Here is a 20576-nt window from a genome sequence, read left to right on the forward strand (position 1 = left end):
CGATGGAATGATTTCACACAATATAGTTCACTTTGAGTGATTTTCAGTTAAAAAAACCTTACAAAAATTCAATTTTTGTTAATTTTTTTCATTTCCTGTTTGATGTAACATTCATGTTAGTTTTATGGAAGAAATTGACGTCGCCTGGTTAGAATTTTTTAATTGTGGCCTATAACTTCTAGTGAAGAAAAATGAGTTATGTTTTTAGCTTTCTTCAGAAAAAGTTCTGTATTGATGTTTGCAAGAAAATTTGATAATCAGAAAACTATCGATTCATAATTTAGTAGAAGTTACTCCAAGTTGGTTTAATTTGAAGAAATGTACTTATTTTGGTGAAACATTTTTGGCTCATAGCTATAAGCATCCTGAGAAACAAAAATTTGTATGGATTTGCAAGAAAATATAATATTGAGAAAGTTATGTTCAATTCGTAATTTAATCCAAATTAGTTCAGGTTACACTAAGTTGAAGAAACCAACGCCTTCGTCGTAATAATCTTGCAATTCCAGATTACAGCTTTCGGATACGATAAAAAATGTATATTTTTGCGTATGTCTTGTTGTTAAAAAAATTGTTAAATTGAGTTTGTAAATAATGTAAAGTCAATCATCTTAAAACAGTGGCAGAACCATCAGGCTAAACATGAGCCGAGCACTTTAACGAACACTTTCAAGCCCATTTGTAGTAAAACTAATTAAGTTAACAACTGTTAGCTCACTCCATAAAACTCCAACCAAGCAAGTACTTAACATATTTCGTTTCATACGTGGGTCTAAATAAACAAGCTGACAGAACTGTCAAATAGTCGGCAATTTTAAAAGCAAATAACAAAACTTGAACTTTAGGGTGCACGACCCTCGCAATCGCAACAATGTAAATACAACAATAGAGTCACACAGAACGCGCCATATGGTCCAAAGAACACCACAGGGTGTCTCTCTGCTGTATGGTGGTCTGCCTCTTAATGCTAAAGCTGTTTTGTGTTATAAGCTTAAATGGGGTGAAATTCTAGATTCAGTTATTACAGGCCCTAGAAGGGAATCTTGGCTTGATTTATGTCTTTTCATGGAGAAAATACTTAATTGCTATTTAATCGACTTAAAGCTGATAAAATTGCGAGGGAAAAATTAAAATATTGCCGGAAAAATCGGTTAAAATGATTAAAGAGACAAGAGCTTCCGGCTAACTTTGTTTCAAGAGCTCTAGACTAGATCCAGAAAACGCTTCAAATTTTTAAAAAGAAGTCCTCCAAATCCGTGCCTTTGTGCGATATTTTACTATCTTTCCAGGGAATCAGAAGATAAGCCTATGTATTTAATCGAGGACGGAATTAAGGCCCAGATTTTCCACACTAATTTGGAAATAGAATTTTTATCAATTTGATACTAAAAACAAAGTTCCATCTCGTGAGACGGTTCCAGATAAACCAAGTACCAAAAAAGATTAATAGGGATCTTTATTTCAATAAGCGGTTCTTTATTATTGTGAAACCACATATATTACCCTGAACTTTATTATTCAGCGGACTTGCTTTCAGCTTGAATAAGATATAAACCAGAAATGCCATTTCGAATTATGCATCATTAATTTTGTTGATACACGGGCGGACTTGTGTGTTTCAGATGAATATTTTTGAATCAAAATGATTTCACTTTCTTTGTCTCGGTACAGGTCATGACTAATCAAATTATACTGGATATTTTGTTATATGAAGACTTTTACGTAACATGAATTTTAGCACGACACAGAAAAAAGTCATCTGGTGTTAAAAATATATATTGAGCATGTCTTGGCCCAGTGGAATTAATTTTCAATAAATCAATCTAACAACAGCACTTGAATCAACGTTAATTAAATGTGTAGGTACTCGGGTCAACTTTTCCTGTTGCATGATTTATTACTTTGAAGCGTATCATTGGAAAATTGAACATGAAATACGTATTATTTTCACTTAATGTCTAAAAATCGTTCAACAAATGAAACGGACGAGTTATGGAGAGCTCTGCTTGACAGGAGATTTTCGGGTATTTTTGTTAAAAACGTTTTTAGCTTAGAGTGAAAATTGTTGGGCTTTATAAAAGTGTACATTGACACGGATAATCGAAAAGGGATTTGGACAGAACCGGAGCTTTATCTCCCCATCGTACTATTGCCTTTTTTCATCTGCAATCCAACTAACTGGAGTGAAAAATCCTATAAATTTAACCCGAACGCCTCGCCGCTTCAGTTTAATGCATTTGTACTCAAAAACACATTAAACTAAAACCTCCAAATATCCCCGATAAAAACAAGAATCCGCACATGCACTGCATATGTAATGCAAGAGAATAAAATATTAGGGAGTAATAGAACATTCCATTCTTTTTTCAGAAAAAGCAACATACGAAAGGAATGTCCCATCGGAAGTGTCACTATGTTTACGTAAGGACCTGACTTGTATGTGAGAAACTTTCATTGAAATTAGAATACATTCATCTTCCTTAAAGCGAAATTGCTGAGTTTTATGCATGAGAAACTTAAAATGACCCGCAATAAGTTAGCTCTTCTCGAAGAAAGTGTCAGGCGTGCCATAAAAGTACTCTAACATTCCCCAATTCTTTATTAGTTCTGAAACTTTTTGAATCCATTTAAGGTATATAAAGTTTAGTCTAATAAATATCGAGAGTTTAAGAAGTAAAGTCGTGTGAAGGGACAGCAATAACTTTATTTTTAATAGGTTTTACTAAACAAAGTTTTATGGAAGTTTTCTAAACGTCATGTCAGGTGCATTTACCAACTTCAATCGATAATAAATTGCACAAATCCTCCTTCAGCTTCAAGCAAGGTGGTAGTCTCGTTATTTTATTTTATAAAAACGCAGAAAGCTGAAAAGGTCATTAACAAAAGAAAACATCAACCCCAATAAACTATTTCAATTTTATCGAAAAAAGATTAACCCCTTACCAGACACACTAATGAAATTCGCTTCGAAAATATCTCTATGTGTATAAAAGAAGTTTCAATTCTATTATGTCATTTCAGGATATTCTTCTTTTGTTGCATCAGTATTTCAATTTAGTTTATTGAGTTTTGGCTCTATGGTTTTTGCACAATATCGTTGATTGTTACTGTGGATTTCTTTACAAATTGAGTGCTACAATCGACCCAAATTGAAGAATTATTTTTATCAATTTTACGCTGTCATGAACAGACCTTAGACTTGGTAATATTCAAAAAACATAAACATTAAATGGATTTTAAGTAAAAATGCGCTTTATTAAATATCTAATGAAAACAATTTAACAGCCACTGTAGTTTTTACATCGGTCTCTCCAATTCTACTGTTAAATCTCGATTTTAAACCATTCTGTACATTTTCCATTTCCTCATATACCATTTTGTCAGAATAAAACATTCTCGTCAAAATGGTGAATGCCTCTGCAAATTTAGTTTTGTATTTGGGAATAAATATATGACAGGAATAAAGAAAGAAATAAACAAAGGAAGAAATAAAGATAATGAATAGTTATGAGGTTGTGAAAACATTGTAGGTGTTGGGCAAAATAGATAGTGAGGCCATAACATAAATTGCATGCCATAAATTAGCAAAATTCAACCCTTATCTCGTTGTTTTCCTTATCTACCCCTTCTACATAATTCATATAATTACATCGGGCATTAAATCAAATTTTAATTGCCTTAAGTGCCCGTGAAGTGTTAACTAAGGGCCTTCCTTATTTACCATAAAGAAAGTAATAATGGAGAACATGAAGCCAAGAGGGACGTAAATTAAAATTTGGTACCGTCATCATCAGCCGTATAATTTTGTAGATGAGCAGGGAAATTACTAATCCATCGATTAATAATCTAAGTCCCGGTAAAATTAATTTATTGTGGGGAAGTTTAACTCTTGCTTAATTCCTGCAAGAGTGCCCCCAAATTGCTTTGTCCTCAGCCAGCTTTATCATGGGCGGGAATTTTCGTAAATGGACCCTCAGACAATGGGTAATATTGGGTATAAAAGCTAAAAAACGGCTGAGCTGATGACTTTCGCTTGAGTTAATAACTTCATTCCATGTCGTTTAAAAGTAATATTCCAAATCGGGGCAAGGGCAACCAGGCAACCTATAGACATCTCTAATGGAGATTAAATGTTAAATTAAAATACCAGAGATTTCATTTACTACTCAAACATATTGACGAAATTCTCTCTGCGCAATATAATAAAATAATACAGCGAAATGTCCCTCCACCCACACCAGATGATCAATAAAATGTGTCAGGCCATATTTGAAATCAAAGACAAAATAGTCGACCCAATTAGCTTTTATGAGATTCGCCAAAACAGACAAGTCAAACCGATGTCATTTTTTAAGATTTAGTGCCGCATTTGCTTCAGAAGCGGGAATCTCTCACTTTCAAAACCATGTAAACTTTTAAGGTATATTTTTGAATTGCTGTTTATAGAGGTGATTCATTTAACCTAGAATATATGAAGAGATGATTTATTAAAGTGTGTGGCATCAGGAGTAGGTACCTAATGTCTAAATTAATACCCCTGAAGACGGTATCGTCGCGCAGTTTAATATTTCTGCTAAAAATAGAATAGTTAGTCATAATAATGGCACAATTTATGAGCAATAACATTAGCCACGAAAGTGTCGTTTTAATTTATTTGCAAGATTTCCTTTTCTGTTTTTGGGTTAACCTGGAATTTCGCTTTTATTGCTTTCCGGCAATTTATAGTGCTTAGTGTTAAAACTATTTAAAACGAGTTTTAAAAAAACCCTTTCTATATATAGATTAAAGACATTTTTGTCACTGAAATCCATCGATGCATTCGATATCTTATCGGCAGTAATCAATTGGCATTCAGCTGGTTTCTACTACATAAAATGTGCGATTCATGTCCATTAGCTGCTTAGCAGTCTCTTATTGTTATTCCAATTTGTGATTCATATACTGCCTGTGATTCTCTCACAATATTCTTCATACACAAAGTGTATTTGAACATTAAAAGCTTGATCGATAAACGCCTTTTTACTTTCAGTTCAACACCATACGTAAGCAGTTAACAGAGGAACGTATATCATCCCTATTGTCAAACTAAATTCCCTGGTTAAATTTCAAGTTATTTATATCTATACCGCAAAACTGAGGTATTTGCTGAGCCCCTCAATAAATCATACTAACATGGAAGTACGATTATACGCAATGTGACTTCAAATGGCTCTATGATCCACCCATAATAGTGACGTAAAAGGTAATTAGCGCAACTAATGTAAAAAGCACCGCAGATCCCTGACCATGACGCTTTGGCCAATTAAGTGAAAAGACGACAAGGAAAAAAACGAGAAAAACGCATTGCGCAGCCCTAAAAGAGGAGTTCAAGGAAAACGCACACCATGTAAAGCGGTCAACTTTAAACAGAAAACGGACGACGATTTCACACCCACCGTCTTTCGCATCATCCTACTCAGATATTTATCAGTGCTTTAATTCTCCATTTTGCCTCGAATACAAGGCACCTTTTTTAGCTTCATACCTGCCGGACAGCTTTCAGGAAACTCCATATAACAACAATGTTTTTTTCTTAATTTTTCTCGCCTTTGATGAGCTAATTCATCATGAAAAATGAAAAAAATGTAATAATGTTCTTTCCAACTTTCTTTTTGAACAGAACAGAAGACTAACCACACTGAAATCGATTCAATCCAAAAACCTTCACTCACGTTAGCGATTAATGGTATTTGATTTGATAGTTGTTTGCTATGCATTCCTTTATTTTGAAGACAATAAATCCCAAAGGTGTTAGCCATCAAAGTTGAGAAATTGGCAACAAATAGGTATGGGAGCGATACCTTTCGACATTTTTGGGGAAAAAAAATTTTAACTGCAGTTTTTCTTTCATATTTATCTTAGAAAACACACACCACTGTGGTTTTAGAACGGGAGGGGGTCTTTCGTTTTTAAGTCATTTTAGAACACCTTCAAAATTGGGAAAATATTTGTAGTCCTGGAGCCTTGGAAAAGAATGTTTTTGGAAAATTTCCTTAAAATTATGCAAAACTATGCAAAAATCAAGTGCAAAATTAGTTTTAGGGTGGTCTCGTGTGGGCTTAAACGAAGGTAATAATTTATCAATAAAAAAGGTTTAAGAGCTTTAGCACCGTGTAATCACGCTCTTACATTAAGTGACTTCTTAAATGGGCAAAACTTGTCGTTTTTAATCCGTCCTTTTTAAATTCACTGATATCTCTTTTAATATCATTCTGCGGTGAGGTGCATTAAGAGGTATTTCCTGATTGCAGCTCTGCACTGATTTTTGGATAATTTAAATTGAGTTGTCGGGATGCAAACAAGACCTATATAATTCCAATTACTGAAACTAAGAATTTAAATTAAAAAAGGTATCTAAGTTAGGCGGTGTTAACGGAAATTTGGGACAAATAGGGAAAGAATCGTTTAAATAACAAGCTTAATAAAGATGCAAATTGGGTGCCTCGGGGCGGATTGCTGAAAAAGTTTTCTGAAGTTTAATTTCTTGCTCTACTTGGGGACATTATGCATATATTTTAACTAGTGTAGGTGATGGTGCCACTATTTTTCTTACGGCTAGTTTAACAACTTGGCTGTTTTAATTAAACTTTGTCCATCTTACAGCAGATTCATCAAAGTCACGACTTCAGCTTTTTGACTACTGAACTGGGGAACAAGTTTCACGTATTATCTGCAGCAATTTTTTATCCGCCAACGCCGGGGCTAATTGATGACAAATATATGGGAACCGAAAGAATTGTTTTGTAGCAACCAAGTCCTCATTAAGAACATGGCTGTACAAAAGTAGACGTTTTAATTATTTTTCCAAACAAAGGTGCCAACAGCACGTTTTAAGCGACAATACACGACTGAATACAAAATGCAGTAATTTAAAACCCCTAAATGAGGCTCTAAATATGTGTCCCATGTGCTTTCAATAGCACGTGGTATGTTGAACTTTTGTTTTTTTTTTTTTTTAATGGAAACCTATCACGTAAATACATTCTCATTATTGGTTAGCTGAACGATGTTTCAATTTCCAAGATATCTCAATGGGTTTCCGAGATATCGACGTTCGAAAATTAGGGACTGCTATAGGTTGTTTTTTGTAATAACCCTCTGGGTTGCTTCTTAAAATTTTGCTCGACACAAATCTTGGAAACGATATTTTTTTTTTTTAATTTCCCTCCCAAATGTTGCCCCTGAGAAAGTAATATATCTACTTAAACATTAACTAATCTAATCGCCAAGCAGGCATCCCGAAAAAAAATTGGCTTGGTTTTTGTGTGCTTGTTTACTAGGAAAACTCTTTTACTTGTTTTACTTGTGATAAATTTACTGTGTAGTATGATTGGCCAAGTGCCAGTTCCACAAGGAGCGAAAACGTGCATTATTTGTTTACCTAATTCTTGAAGCTCATCAAACCACACATATATCTATATATGTCGATCAGTCTGTATAAATACATGCCGGCTGGATTTATCACATTTAATTAAGACGGTTCTTGTTTATAAACAAAAAAAGATTTGAGATATTGCAGACATTGCAAAACATTAGTTTTGTTCTTTGGATCATTAAGACGCAAATGAATGCCAGGTAAATAGTACTAAGCTTTTGCTTAAGGCTCTTAATTAGTTGTAGTATAAGTACAATGGCTGACAGCATGACATTTAAATAACGGCTTTCTTTGGTAAACAAACACGCATAAAGTCAAAATATTTTTTCATTTGTTGCTATTAGAGATTCAATTGGATTTAAATAATTGGGACGCACTTCAAGCACTGAAGCGCCGTGTGCCCTTATTATAGCAACAAATAACTATGCTAGTATAAGTTTTTCTATCGTTGTCTAGGGTTTGATATAATTTACTATATTTACGGATACACTAATTAGATTTCCACTTCGCAGATAATAGGTTCAGATGAGCCACTCGAAAGAAAGAGAACCCTTTGGGTTCGGGGCACTCTTCAATACTAAATCTAAGGATAATAAAACAATGTCATACCCTGGCTAGAGAGCAATTATTGATTTATGACACCACCTGCGACGTACAGTAGTACTGATAGCACTTGGTCGGTATTTTCTCATAAATGCCGACAAAGCGCGGCCGCACTTCTCATCAGCACCGACAAAGAGCGGCTATACTTTCCCACAAGTACCGACAAAGGGTGGTTAGACGTCAATCACCAAATATCAAAATCACATAAAGATAACGATTGCAAAACCCTCTTAATTGACGAAAATACTTCTAACCAGCTTGCGACATACATAGGCTTCCTATAGGGGCACATTAACCCCCTCACAGATCTTTTCATCTTAGATCTAATAGGATTAACTTAATTAACAATATTAACACTATCACTATGTATAACTTATCGATTTCTTGATCGTGCCTCGACTTTGTTGTAAAAATAGAGAAGTTTCTGCATATATACAAAATGGTTAAAGCTATCTGACTCATGAATCCCACACTAGTTATTATATCAATGGCACAATAAAATGTTCCTGAAAGAGTCAATATATTTTATAAGCCGAAATAAAGTTTTTTTATAATCCTATATAATATTCCCTTTATGAAATTACGTATATTACGATTTACATCTCACAACGCTGTATATTTAGTATAAAAGGTTGGGATAAAAATCCAGGGCACCTTAGTACCGTAGGTATTCAGGGCGTAACGTAACGGCATAAAACTAATAATTTTTTTATCTATGAAGCGGAATTTTAAACAAAAAAAATTCACAGAACCAACCCTAACTAATGTTATTAACATAAGAGACCTTTTTTAAATTTCCCTTAACCCTAGAATACTAATGTGATTTTATCACACGTTAATACTAATGTGTCGTAAATTTTACGACTTTTCCTAGAAATACGAAAAACTCATAAAAAAAAATTTTTTTTAATTGAAACAAAAGTTAACCTATACTCTTTGGTCCCTAAGGAATATAATTTCATGTTTGGTGTTTAATCACTTTTAATCCTGTAAGCATTCCGTGCAAGATTTCCCGCGGTGTTCGCCGCACATAGCATGTTTGCAATGAGTGCAGTAAATGGTCGTCATTCGCCTTAACCTGCTGGGACAATAGTAACATAAGGTACGTTTGCCTTCTACTTGAGTGGCGTTGTCAAATCTTTTTTCGATTTTGAGGATTTCTTGAATAGTTTGTCGAAGTTTGCGGCGTAAAGTTGTACCACTTAGTCGATGTTCCATCCAAGGCCTGGCAAGCTGGTGAGCTAGGTGAATCATAAATTGATATCGACGAAGGGGTTTTTCACCATTTTTCAAATTGTTACAACAATATAATACATACGAATTGACACAGGTTGTGTTTACCATTCCGTAAAAAATGCATAGTGGCCACCGTCTAGTTTTCCTGCTACAAGACATGTTTGAACACATTTGATCAAATGTGTCCACACCGGACTTTGTCTCATTATAATTCAAGATTATTATTGGTTTATTATTTATTTCCGAAATTTCTGCCCCTTCGTGCATAGTGGAAAGCAGTAATACTAGCTTATTTTTTTTAGGCATATACGACAATAAAGTTTTACTTTTGTCAAAACAAAACATTGAGGATTGAGGCTTTCTTTTTGCAAGTTCAAGCATTTCGGGTGGGATTTCTTTTTTATTTTTTCTAATTGTTCCAATGATGGTAAGTTTATATGGATCACTCAATAGTTCATCTGCTATCCCAACGGAGGTAAACCAATTGTCCATTGTGATATTTCGGTTTGTTCCATGTACAGATTTAGTCAACTCTTTTATGTAATAGTTAGATAATGGTAACCCTCCTGTGTGCGTGGATTTTCCCAAATAAGGACTGGCATCGATCATATATTTCGAGGAAGAGTCGCAGAGCATAACAATTTTAATTCCATATTTTGAAGGTTTATTTGGAATATACATCCTAAACGGACATCTGCCTCGAAACCTCAAGAGTTGTTCGTCAATCGTCAAATATGATGAAGGAGTATATGATGTTCGGCACGTTTCGATGAATGTATTCCAGATTTCACGAATATGAGCAAATGCGTCGTTCTTTAACCTTTCCGTTCTTGTCTTCTTGCTGTCAAATCGTAGGCAATTTACCAGGAAAATAAACCTCTCACAACTCATGCATCCTTTATAAAAAGAGCCAGAGATTGTGCTATCAAACATTTGTTTGGCATTCAAATGGTTATCCTTCTTGACGGCAGTCATTACTAGAATACCAAACAATGCCAATAGTTCCATTTTAGATAGTATAGATATGGTAGGCGTATTAGAAGTATACTTTTCTGCCTGTTTGGCAATTTCTTCGTTGGTGTGAACAACAATTCTATTCAAAATATCCTCCGAAAAAAAAAGCAGGAAATAATCAACAATTTCTGAACACACTTCACCACCAACTTTACTTCCTGATATGAAATGGACTATATTTCTTCTTGCTGTCCTTTTTGATAGTTGCGGCAATTTTGTGGACCATTTGTGTCCATTTTTTCCTTTTAGTCTTATTGATTTTGGTTTTATTATATTCCTTTTTCGTTTTAACGAAGCCGCTATAATAGATAACGGAATATTTTCTTCAGATGATGTACTACTCTCTCCGTATATTGGATTGTCCAAAGGTTGATTAGCAATAACTAAATTAGTCCCGTTTACATTATCTCTCTCATTGTTTACTTCTTCCCCAAAGTCACTAATGTTACTGTCAGTTGATTTACTTTCAACCTCCAAACGATCTTCTTCTTCCCACTCATTATCAATTTCATCACCAGACTCTAAATATGAATCATTTTGGAAATCGCCATTCATAATTCTTTGAATTTCATTTTGCAGTTCTTTGTCACTCAAAGGCCTATTGTTGGATGCCATTTTCTATAAAAAAACTGCGTTAGTGCAAAAAAGAGACATGAAAAACCAAGCTTTACCGATTATACTAATTTTTGTCTTTTCGTAAATATTTTACGCAAATACTAATCACTCGTAAATTTTACGACGATCACACTATTAGACGCATGAAACAATTAGCCAGCAAGATACCGTTTCATCGACGTTTAGCTTCGCAATAATCAGGAAGGTACTGATAAGTAGGCGGCACAGGATCAAACGGAACCTTACGAATTCGGACTAAGAAACCCGAGCGTCGTAAAATTTACGATACATTAGTATTCTAGGGTTAAAGCATTTAGTCGGTTGAACATGTTTGACGTCTTTAATAATTTAGTTTTATTATACAAAAGTTAAATGAAACATTTATTTTTCCAATTAGTCAATTTTCACGCCAAATCCAGAATTTTGTATAAATATCTAACTTCTTATTGTCTTGTTAAATCCTTAAATTACTTTTATGAATCAAAAACCGAACGTTTCATTCAAAAATACTTTCAAATTAAATGCAACTTTCCACACAATAAAATATCATATAGGCGAACGAACAAAAACATTGCTTACATAGCATTTAATAAAATAACTTGTATATTATTCTTTATTCTTCGATTCCTTTGATTCCTTCACAAACAGGTTTTTTTGTAATCTAACCAACTCCAAGTTTCAAATGATTGTTAAAAAAAATCAGTTTACGTAGAGCGTTTCTTTGAAAAAATAAAAGTTCGCATATGTAGCATTATTCTGGTTGACTCTATGACATTATATTATCCTAAAAAACACGATTAAAAATAATTTAAAAACACTAAATATCCAGACTTACAAGAGATACCTACCCACTCCTTAATCACAACGCTGTGTTCTAGCCCCTGTACTGTCGAATTTTATTAATAAAATTGAACTAACGCTATCATTGACATGATGCAGTTATTTACTACAAGTACGAGGCACGTATCACAGTGCTAATAGCTAACTTTTATTGAAGTATCACTATAAAATGCTTCCTCATATTGAGGATGAGGAAACATTTAACTACCTGGTCTCGCATAAACATTAAATAAATTTATTAAGACGTGTCTACAATATTGGGCAAATCACCCTCATGCAGCAAAAGTGAATTCATAACCATTCACTAACATCAACTGCCCTTTTGGCCCTCTCATAGAAGGAAAATTTATAGGACAAACACTCACCGAATTGCTCCCGAAGGGATTCTTGTAGAAATTACTCGAAATGAGTTCTTTCCTATTTCCTATGCGAGAGCCAATTGTTTCGTGTTAAGCTTGCTATTGGGGTTGGAAACTCTGAATATTCACGAAATGGAATTCGGATCTTGGTTTCCACAATATGACTACAAGAATTTGAGCCAGATTTTAGAGTTGCAAAATCAACAAGTGACTAAAATATTCTTCTTTAAGGGAAACGCGGTAAAAGTTAATAACTCAAGTCTTAACTAAAACAAAAGAGTTCTGTGGTGTTTTCAGAGGCGTATTGTTTCATCAAGAGGATCGCAAACCTTCGGATAAACTAGATTAAAATTAATTTTCTGGAAGGTGGCTAAGATACGATTATTGTGTAAACAGATAATGAGTTTTTGGGTTGTTAAGGGGAAAAAGTGCTAAACGAAACAGACTCGAAATAACGTATATTGATGGGATCGTTCGTACTTTTGCCTCATGAATAAATGTTTGACGTAGGGGCTGCTTAAAGACACTTCCGGAAATTTATCGACCTGATCCGATTACCCCACAAAATATTCGAAAACAAATAGGGTCCAATGAAAACGGATTGTTTCATCCAGGAAAAAACCTGGGAAGATGGAAATAATTTTGGAGCCAGCTTATTGCTTGGATATTGACGTGTATGAAAGGAAGATAAGGGGAATTTGCAGTTTTTTTATTTATACGGGAGAAAGATATATCTGATATATTAAGAAGAATTGTGTTAGAAAGAGCTTGGAACAACGCGAGAACGTCAAATAACCTGAAGCGTTGCAATATTCCTTTAGGACCATATGTACAGATTATCGATTCATTAAGAGCAACTTGGAAAAAGGGTTAAGCCTTTATTAGCATTGAAAAAAATAAAGATCTTGGAGAAGGGTATATGGAAATATTCCAACTAAACCTTTTCAATTTTTAGGGATTTTTAAGGATTTTCTAGAAACTAACAATATCTTGTCCAAAAAGTGGACTGATGCACAAATCAGTAGTCTATAGCAGATTTTCGTAATGTTTGACGATGGCAAATATTGAAGAGATTTTGCCAAGCAATTTTGAAAAAAATATATTTACTGGGTATTTACACCAACAATGAGGTAATCGAAAGCTCTAAAAGGGAACTTTCGAAAATTTTGCACTGTAATTTTGATACATTTTGAGATAATCCGACCAACCTGATCACGCAAACAAATCTAAATAAGAATTGTTGACAAATTTCATATAATTTTGTTAAGCTAATGCAAACAACTTCATAAATTTGTAAATAAGACATGAACAATATTTTGTCAAAAAAATTTCATCTGTTTTCACCAAAACAATCTCCCAGCGATACATAGAGTAAACTTTTCTTTTGGATGGGTTTTTTCAAAAGTTTCAAATAGTCCGAAACTGAGATTAATAGAAGGTCTTCAAACGTTCACTGACCCAACACGTAACCAAATCTAAATGTAATTTTCTCTTTGCAAAATCTTCTTTCATAAAAGAAAACAGACTTCATAAGAGCTTGACTTAGCGTGGGCAAACAATATTGTTTGAATTGGAGAGTTCCCCATACAAAAAAAATGTCGAACAGTGTTTGGCTTATAAATTGCCTGATTTGAATCATAACACTTTTACGAATGAAAGCGAAGGGATTTTATCCACCTAAGTTTTCAGACATACAGGGGTTGGTTCATGTAAAACGGACATTTAGATCTGGTATCTGAAAATTTGTGCTTAGGTGAAAGAGATATCTTAATCCGGAGATTTATAGCTTGATTGATGTAATTGCAGGTTTATTTAGTAGTGCTGGCAGCAATTCGTTTTAAAACGGGCATAGCGAGACAAGATAAGGAATTTATTTGGATGAATCGGTTTTAAACAGATGTTTCTGCGACTTCCTTAAAAGCTTTTATAGAGAATTTGCCCGCGATGGACCACACATAGGCGAAGCCATCAATAAATACACCATTAACATATCCTTGTTTCCGGCATTTTTAGCAGAAATAGGACGCACAACGAACATCTAAATTGAATGGACGGCGGACTACATAATAATTTATCATAAATCTGATGGCAAACAGAACGCCCCAACACGCACCAGAAGATAATCCAGTTACAATGTTGTGATTCGAATTCGTCAGTATGTCCGAAATATGCATCAGTTTATTCCACTGATATTGAAAGGTTGTCGTTTCATTAACAATGAGGGAATTCAAATCTAATAATCATACGATTTGTAGTTAACAACCAGTACCCACATAACTTCTACAGCACTAAAAATAGGCCCTGGCAACGTAGAACGTTTCCGGCGCCCCTGGCAGCACTATAAATTCAAAGCCGTTTATTCATTCTCCAGAATAAACGTATTGCAATTGAAAATTATATTATAAAGCCTCCAGTTGCAGTTTTTGTCAGCTTTGGTTTTATCAGCTTGGGCCTGAATCCTGGAACAATGCTATGCATAAAATATTGAAACTCCCACATACGCTGAAGATACCGGGGAAATGAGAGGAATGGTATCATTCCGAATAGTCAATATAAAAGTTCTAAAAGGTTATTGATGTTTCCATTTCGGTGGGTCAAGCCCAGCATAAAGAAAACCACAATAGAACTTTTAGATCCCTTGGATCGAATATAAAATGGGAATACCCTTTGTGTGATCCCTTATATCGAAATAAAAATCTGAAATTTAAGTATTTAGTAGAATGTGCACAGCGCATAGTCTCCGACTTAACCTCATTTGAATGTTACAATTTAAAGCCATCAATAGGGAATTTTGTTCTTCGCCGGGAAAGTGTTTTAATCCTCAACTAGAAAAGGATTTAGGAAGGCGATAAAAAAATAAACGAACCTTTTCTTAATGAACTTTAGCTGTTGTAAACCCGAGACAAAAAACTACCATACCGTGCAACTTTTATGACATTATGGTAATAAGGAGCACGTTCTTCTTTCCTAATGAAATGTGAACCTAAATTGAAAATTTCCCTCCATTAAAAAACTACAGCAGTTTTTATGCTCACGAAATCGCGAAAATTGAATATAAAAGCAGGCGTTGTTGCCTTGGTTGAATAGCTAATTTGCCGCCAAATGAGGAAAACAGTATTAAAGCTTTACTTGATTTTTACTCCCAAAAACGCCAAAATTACCTAAACTCCATTGCAAATATAAAAGGGACACTTTCTTGTTAGTTTGCGATGTGTATCAATTTTAAGCACCTCTCCCTGGAAACCTCTCCTAATTTTCTGGATTCATTTATTATTCCGCTGTAGGAAAACTGTTATGCCATCGTGCTAGTTCTGATAAATATATAATTTCCAGTTAGGTTTAATTTGTAGGATGCAACGAGTGACTAAATAGCATTTTGCATTGGGAAATACCTGAAGGAATTGGAGCTGCTTTATCTCATATCTTTCACTACATACATTTTTAAAAATTTAATTAAAGATCTATTTATTTTTAATCCAATACAAGATTTTATGTAAAATTTACGATATCGGAAACATCAGTTACTAACATGATACTGATGTTTGCGTTTTAAAAATATCATCCGAACTTTTTCATTCAAAAATGACAATTCATAAATAGTTCCACCTCTTGGGAAATATTTTAAAATGAATATAGACGCTTTTTTTTACATTAAACTTTCATTCATCATTTCATTAAACTTTGTTAATGTAATGAAATGATGTTCAAACGCATTAAAAATAAATTGATTGGATTAGTAAAAAAAGTTAATTTAATCATAGTAACAATATTTTGAAAAACATAGTAATATTTAAATATACATATGATGGAAAGAGAAAACCTTATTATTCCCTGATTAGTATGAGAAAACTACCATTTTCACACTCTAATCAAGGAACAATACGTTACACGATTTGTCGCTGTGTTATTAGTGAGCTTTTGTTTATCTTGAAGGATGTCGCAGAAAAAAGATTTTTCCACCTAATGAAGTAAGCTTATAGAATTTATCGTTAATTTGATGCATATTTTTAACGCAGTTAATTCACCGATTTCCGAGATATCGTTACGCCAGCTTTAAATACTGCCAAAAAGTAGGTACCTCTATTTCCGCCTGGGAAATTTAATGGAAAAAAAGTACCCTTTGAAGGTGATCAAAAATTTATCTTTGCCATAACGTGATGACGGATCGCATCAGGCTTAATGCGATCCGTCATCAGGTTGAGAAATAAAGGATGCTCTATTTTAGGTGAACTTTTCTGAATATTAAAACAATTTTTCTGCCCAGCTAAAGTAGAACTAACAAAAGAGCATAACCTGCAGGTGCAACATGAACCATTAAAAGAGTTTGTACATAAATATCCCAGTTTACTAAAATATTTCGCATAAGTGAAACCGAGAACTTTCCATGATAACAAAATTAGTTTTCTACAAAACTGTACATTGTTCGCATGCAGTCGGTTACAATGCCGAAACAATTTATTGTTCTGAGGTTTATGGACCAAGTTTCTGTAATTAAGCCTGTTTTTGCGACACTCAGGAACCTAACTAGGTAGTTTTTACTATCATTTAATTAAGTTTGTCAGAAGTTTACAGGAAAAGTTTTCTCTGCCAAAAGAAATATGTCATTTAGTCACACGTTTTGTGTGGTAAATGCTGGGACGTGCCCATAGTAAAGATTTAATCAAGGGGACTCTAACAGGAAATTGCTGGTCAGAGGTTGTAGCATTAGAACTGTTTTACACAAGATGATGTTAATTTATGGTGTCTCTAACGGTTAGTATTATTAGCCATAAATTATTAGCGATGTTTGGGTTAATTCGGGCGGCTAAACCTTATCTCTACACCAACAAAATGTCCTAGTATAAACATAATAATTACCAAACACCCCGAGCTCTAATAGGGTAAAGGAATTTAATTAAATTTGACTGCAGAGTCTGAAATGCAGCCCAGCTTGGGTCACTCACCAAATGTTACCTAAACACATGTGGCATAGAGGTTTACATTCCCTCGTCCTTTTGCTAACTCAATTTTCAATGTGGATATCAGGCAAACTGAAATTTAACTAAATAATAATTAAACTACAAGTTCTCAAATGAACAATTATTATAATGGTTTTGTTTCTAGTATACATAGGGATTGCTCTGTTAGAAAAAAAACACTAAGCGTATTTATAACCGGTCATTAATCATGCATAGGGACTATCGCGATTTCCCCAATGTGACCACTAATATCCATAATTGTTGGGGACCGGCCTTAGCCAATATTCGCCTCTAGAGCTTTACACTCAATTATTTTTCATTCGGCTTTTTTAATTCCCTCGTTATTTTAAATTAGACGCAATCCATTTATTCCAAATTGTCTTTCGTTCCGCGATTTGCAGAATTGCCTGGACCGTTCAAAAACGATTTTTATAGATAAAGTGGTCCTCAGCTATTTTTGCCAATTATGTCGCTGCAAAACATTGGATACAGAGGTTATAATCGAATTGAGATTTACTTAGGTCGCTTCAACACGCAATTAAGCAGGGACCTTAAAAACATTCTCATCTGAATGAGCCAGTAAAAGCATTTCAGAGGAAATGATCCAACAAAATGAAGACTCTCTAAAGTCTCTAAATTCTGATCACCTGCCCCATTTAACAGCTTTCAACTTGGGCATTCATGCAGTCTGTATGGTTATTTTTATTAAATAAAAATTCGATTCGGGAAATGCTTAAATCAACATTCAAAGCTGCGACTGCGAGAAATCTTTCGTAGTCTTTAGAAAATCGCTGGAAATTTTTGCTGCTAAACCGAAAATCACGTTCATATTTGGATTTCTTTTTCAGTGCTTTTCTTAAGGAGCATAATGAGACCAGCAATGATTGAGGAATTAAAACGAGATAATTAAAATATAAGAAACCGAGAAAAAGAACCAACAATTGCAAAGACAAATATTTCAGAATGCAAGTTAAATATAGAATAGGAAAACAGAATACGCAGAAAACTGATATAAAAAACTGTACATAATGATATAAACATTTTTCAGATGTCTTCAAGAAAATATATTGTTTGCTTAATTATAGATATCTCCAAATACCTAAGTGAAAAACTGAATATGAACCTAATTAGAACCAGTAAAAGAATCAATATAGGCAAAAACCTATGTCAGAATATAAGTATATCGAAATGCAACTGATCTAAGAACATATGCAAAGTTCATAGTTTTTTTTCCTAAAAACATAATACATTAAAGTTCATTTCTTCAAATATCTACCTCAAAATTTCCTTACTGTAAAAGCCATGTTTTATCATAATTATAGTCTGAAAATTGTGTTAAAAAACTTTAAAAGAATCTTTTAAATAAATATAGAAAAACCATATTACAAGCCACTTTTTTGATATTCAATCGTGTTGAAAATTTAACGACAGCTTCTCTTAATAAGGTAAATTGAAGTACTTGCATAGCTCAGCTGCAGTGAACAAAAGAAAATTCCTTTGTCGCCATCATCAAATCAACAAAACGAAATTGCATTCCTCGAAAAGCAGAAATTTTCATATAACTCCCATATACACACCACAAACAGGTGCTTGAGTGTTTACAAAATATAAATTTCAGTTTACTGATTCAACCTGGAAAATCCTGGATGCAATTTTGGCCATATTACAGGTTCTTTGTGCCACTATAAAGCAAAATTGATACGTCAGGCTTTGCCGCCCGCATTCGTATTATGTAAGTGTTCGTCTATATAAACGGAAGAACAGTTGCATTTTTCTCCCTCAGCGAGCGGATTTGTGTTTGAGAGAAATTTCTTTTTGTGTAGTAGAAAAGAATTAAAAACTACATCACATAATGGCTTAGAACTTGGGGTTTCTAAATAACCTGAAGAAGAAATAAAAGTTCAGGAAATACGCGGTCAATAGCTGGAAAAGAGTTTAGGGTGATAAAAAAAAACCTAACTCGCGAAAAGTACTATCCAACATGTAGATTTTAACACAGATTGGAGTGGATGCAGCTGTTAAAGAGTAGTATATGTACAAAATTTAAACTTAATATCTCAAAAACTAAAAGAGCTATGAGATAAAATATTAACAACATTAAAATATGTAGAATTGTCAGTAGATGTTGATGGAGATGAATTTGTAAGTGAGAGAAATTTTTACCCAGCTTTTAAATACTAAAAACTACAAAACACCGAGACTTAGAACCTTAGGGCAAGAATGATTTTAAGAAGTAGACGTGGTAGATGTTTGTGCACGGTGTCAGAGGCCTTTTCGCAATCAATAAAACGCCCCAAGCAATTTCAGATCCCCGTAATGTGTTTTTCGATTCGACAACTCTTAAAGACAGCATAGACGACCGTTTTCGTGGCTGGCGGCTTTTAGTCATAAAAAGTAAACAAATACTTGCTTTCTGAAGCGAGCTGAACCGAAACGAAAATGTGATATGTTTGCCTATCGAACTAAACTCTTACGGAAAGAATTATAAAACCATCAAATAATACCTAGTTTTAAATTACGACTGCTTGTCCATTAGTGATGGATCAATTTCTATAGCTGGTTTTTTTCTGTATTTACCTGAAACGCAAAAAGAATCAAATTAGTGCTACGTTGCTGACATGGCTGGAACTGATACTAAAAGGTCATGATTAATAGTCCCTTTGTATGCGTCAAAATTATTATTAATTGCCGGTCGAGTATTGGGGAAGATAGCAGGACATTAAATATCAATTATACAGTTATTTTTTAAATAAATCGTTAGTTGGAATTGCCAGGGACATAAATCGTTTCTAACATCACAAACACCTACATAAATAATGTGTCGTAACCATGCAAAAGATAATGACACTAAATTGAGAAAACACTGAATCAAAAAACGTGTTTTTGAAAGCACTCCAGACAATTTTATTAAGAGCCTGTCAACTGTGCTGCAAATCTGTAGGCCTATAAAGGACAATGCACACATTCAAACCCACATATACATTCGAAACTAGTCGACCCTCCGACCACATTTTGGAGAATGTCCATAATTTAATATAAACTAAAAAAGGACTTAGAAGACCACAATGGCCGTGGCCGTTGTTGATAGGGCAGAAACAGAAATAAAGAATCCAGGACAATGTGTGTGAATTAGCCGTAACGGCTCGCCAGTTTAAACAGAAAGGTTTAAATGGCGGTCTGTGATATTTTCGGATAGAGCGAGGTTTGTTATGCGATATACCGGGTGTTGTCACTTAATAATAGAAAGCCTTCCTCAAAAGAGACCGGCTTCCATAAACCTGCAATGTCATTTGGTCTGGCTTACATATTTATTTAAATTTACTCACTGGGGACCCAGTTCAAACGTATGAAAAAGAGAGATGCAGAAGCTTGGTCCTGAGTGGATTTGCAACTAAATGAGAAAAGTGCATGCATATGTTTCGAAAATACAAAAACATATGGATATGCTGCGTTAGATTAGAACAATAATAAGAGGAGCCATGACAATTTAAATTAGAAAATAACTAAGTGAACAATAAAATTTGTTCATTCACAGGT

The 20576-nt window shown here is 34.1% G+C and overlaps 2 protein-coding genes across 3 annotated transcripts in view; both read right to left on the reverse strand.

The window, feature by feature from the left end:
* The window catches only part of Slip1 (SLo interacting protein 1), a 79769-nt gene that overhangs the window by 32637 nt on the left and 26556 nt on the right, over positions 1–20576 (reverse strand). The gene's annotated exons all lie outside the window — the stretch shown is intronic.
* LOC136409682 (piggyBac transposable element-derived protein 4-like) lies at positions 8999–11066 on the reverse strand. Its single transcript, XM_066391358.1, has 2 exons — positions 10939–11066; positions 8999–10885 (listed from the first exon to the last, which is right to left on the reverse strand). The coding sequence occupies exon 2, from the start codon at positions 10880–10882 to the stop codon at positions 8999–9001; it is 1884 nt and encodes a 627-aa protein (XP_066247455.1). The 5' UTR covers positions 10883–10885; positions 10939–11066.

This window comes from Euwallacea similis, chromosome 6 (assembly GCF_039881205.1).
Source record: "Euwallacea similis isolate ESF13 chromosome 6, ESF131.1, whole genome shotgun sequence".
Lineage (NCBI taxonomy): Eukaryota > Metazoa > Arthropoda > Insecta > Coleoptera > Curculionidae > Euwallacea > Euwallacea similis.

Bases quoted from the DNA above. Each gene is read 5' to 3' on its own strand.
- LOC136409682 (XM_066391358.1), bottom strand. From the start codon at position 10,882: ATGGCATCCAACAATAGGCCTTTGAGTGACAAAGAACTGCAAAATGAA.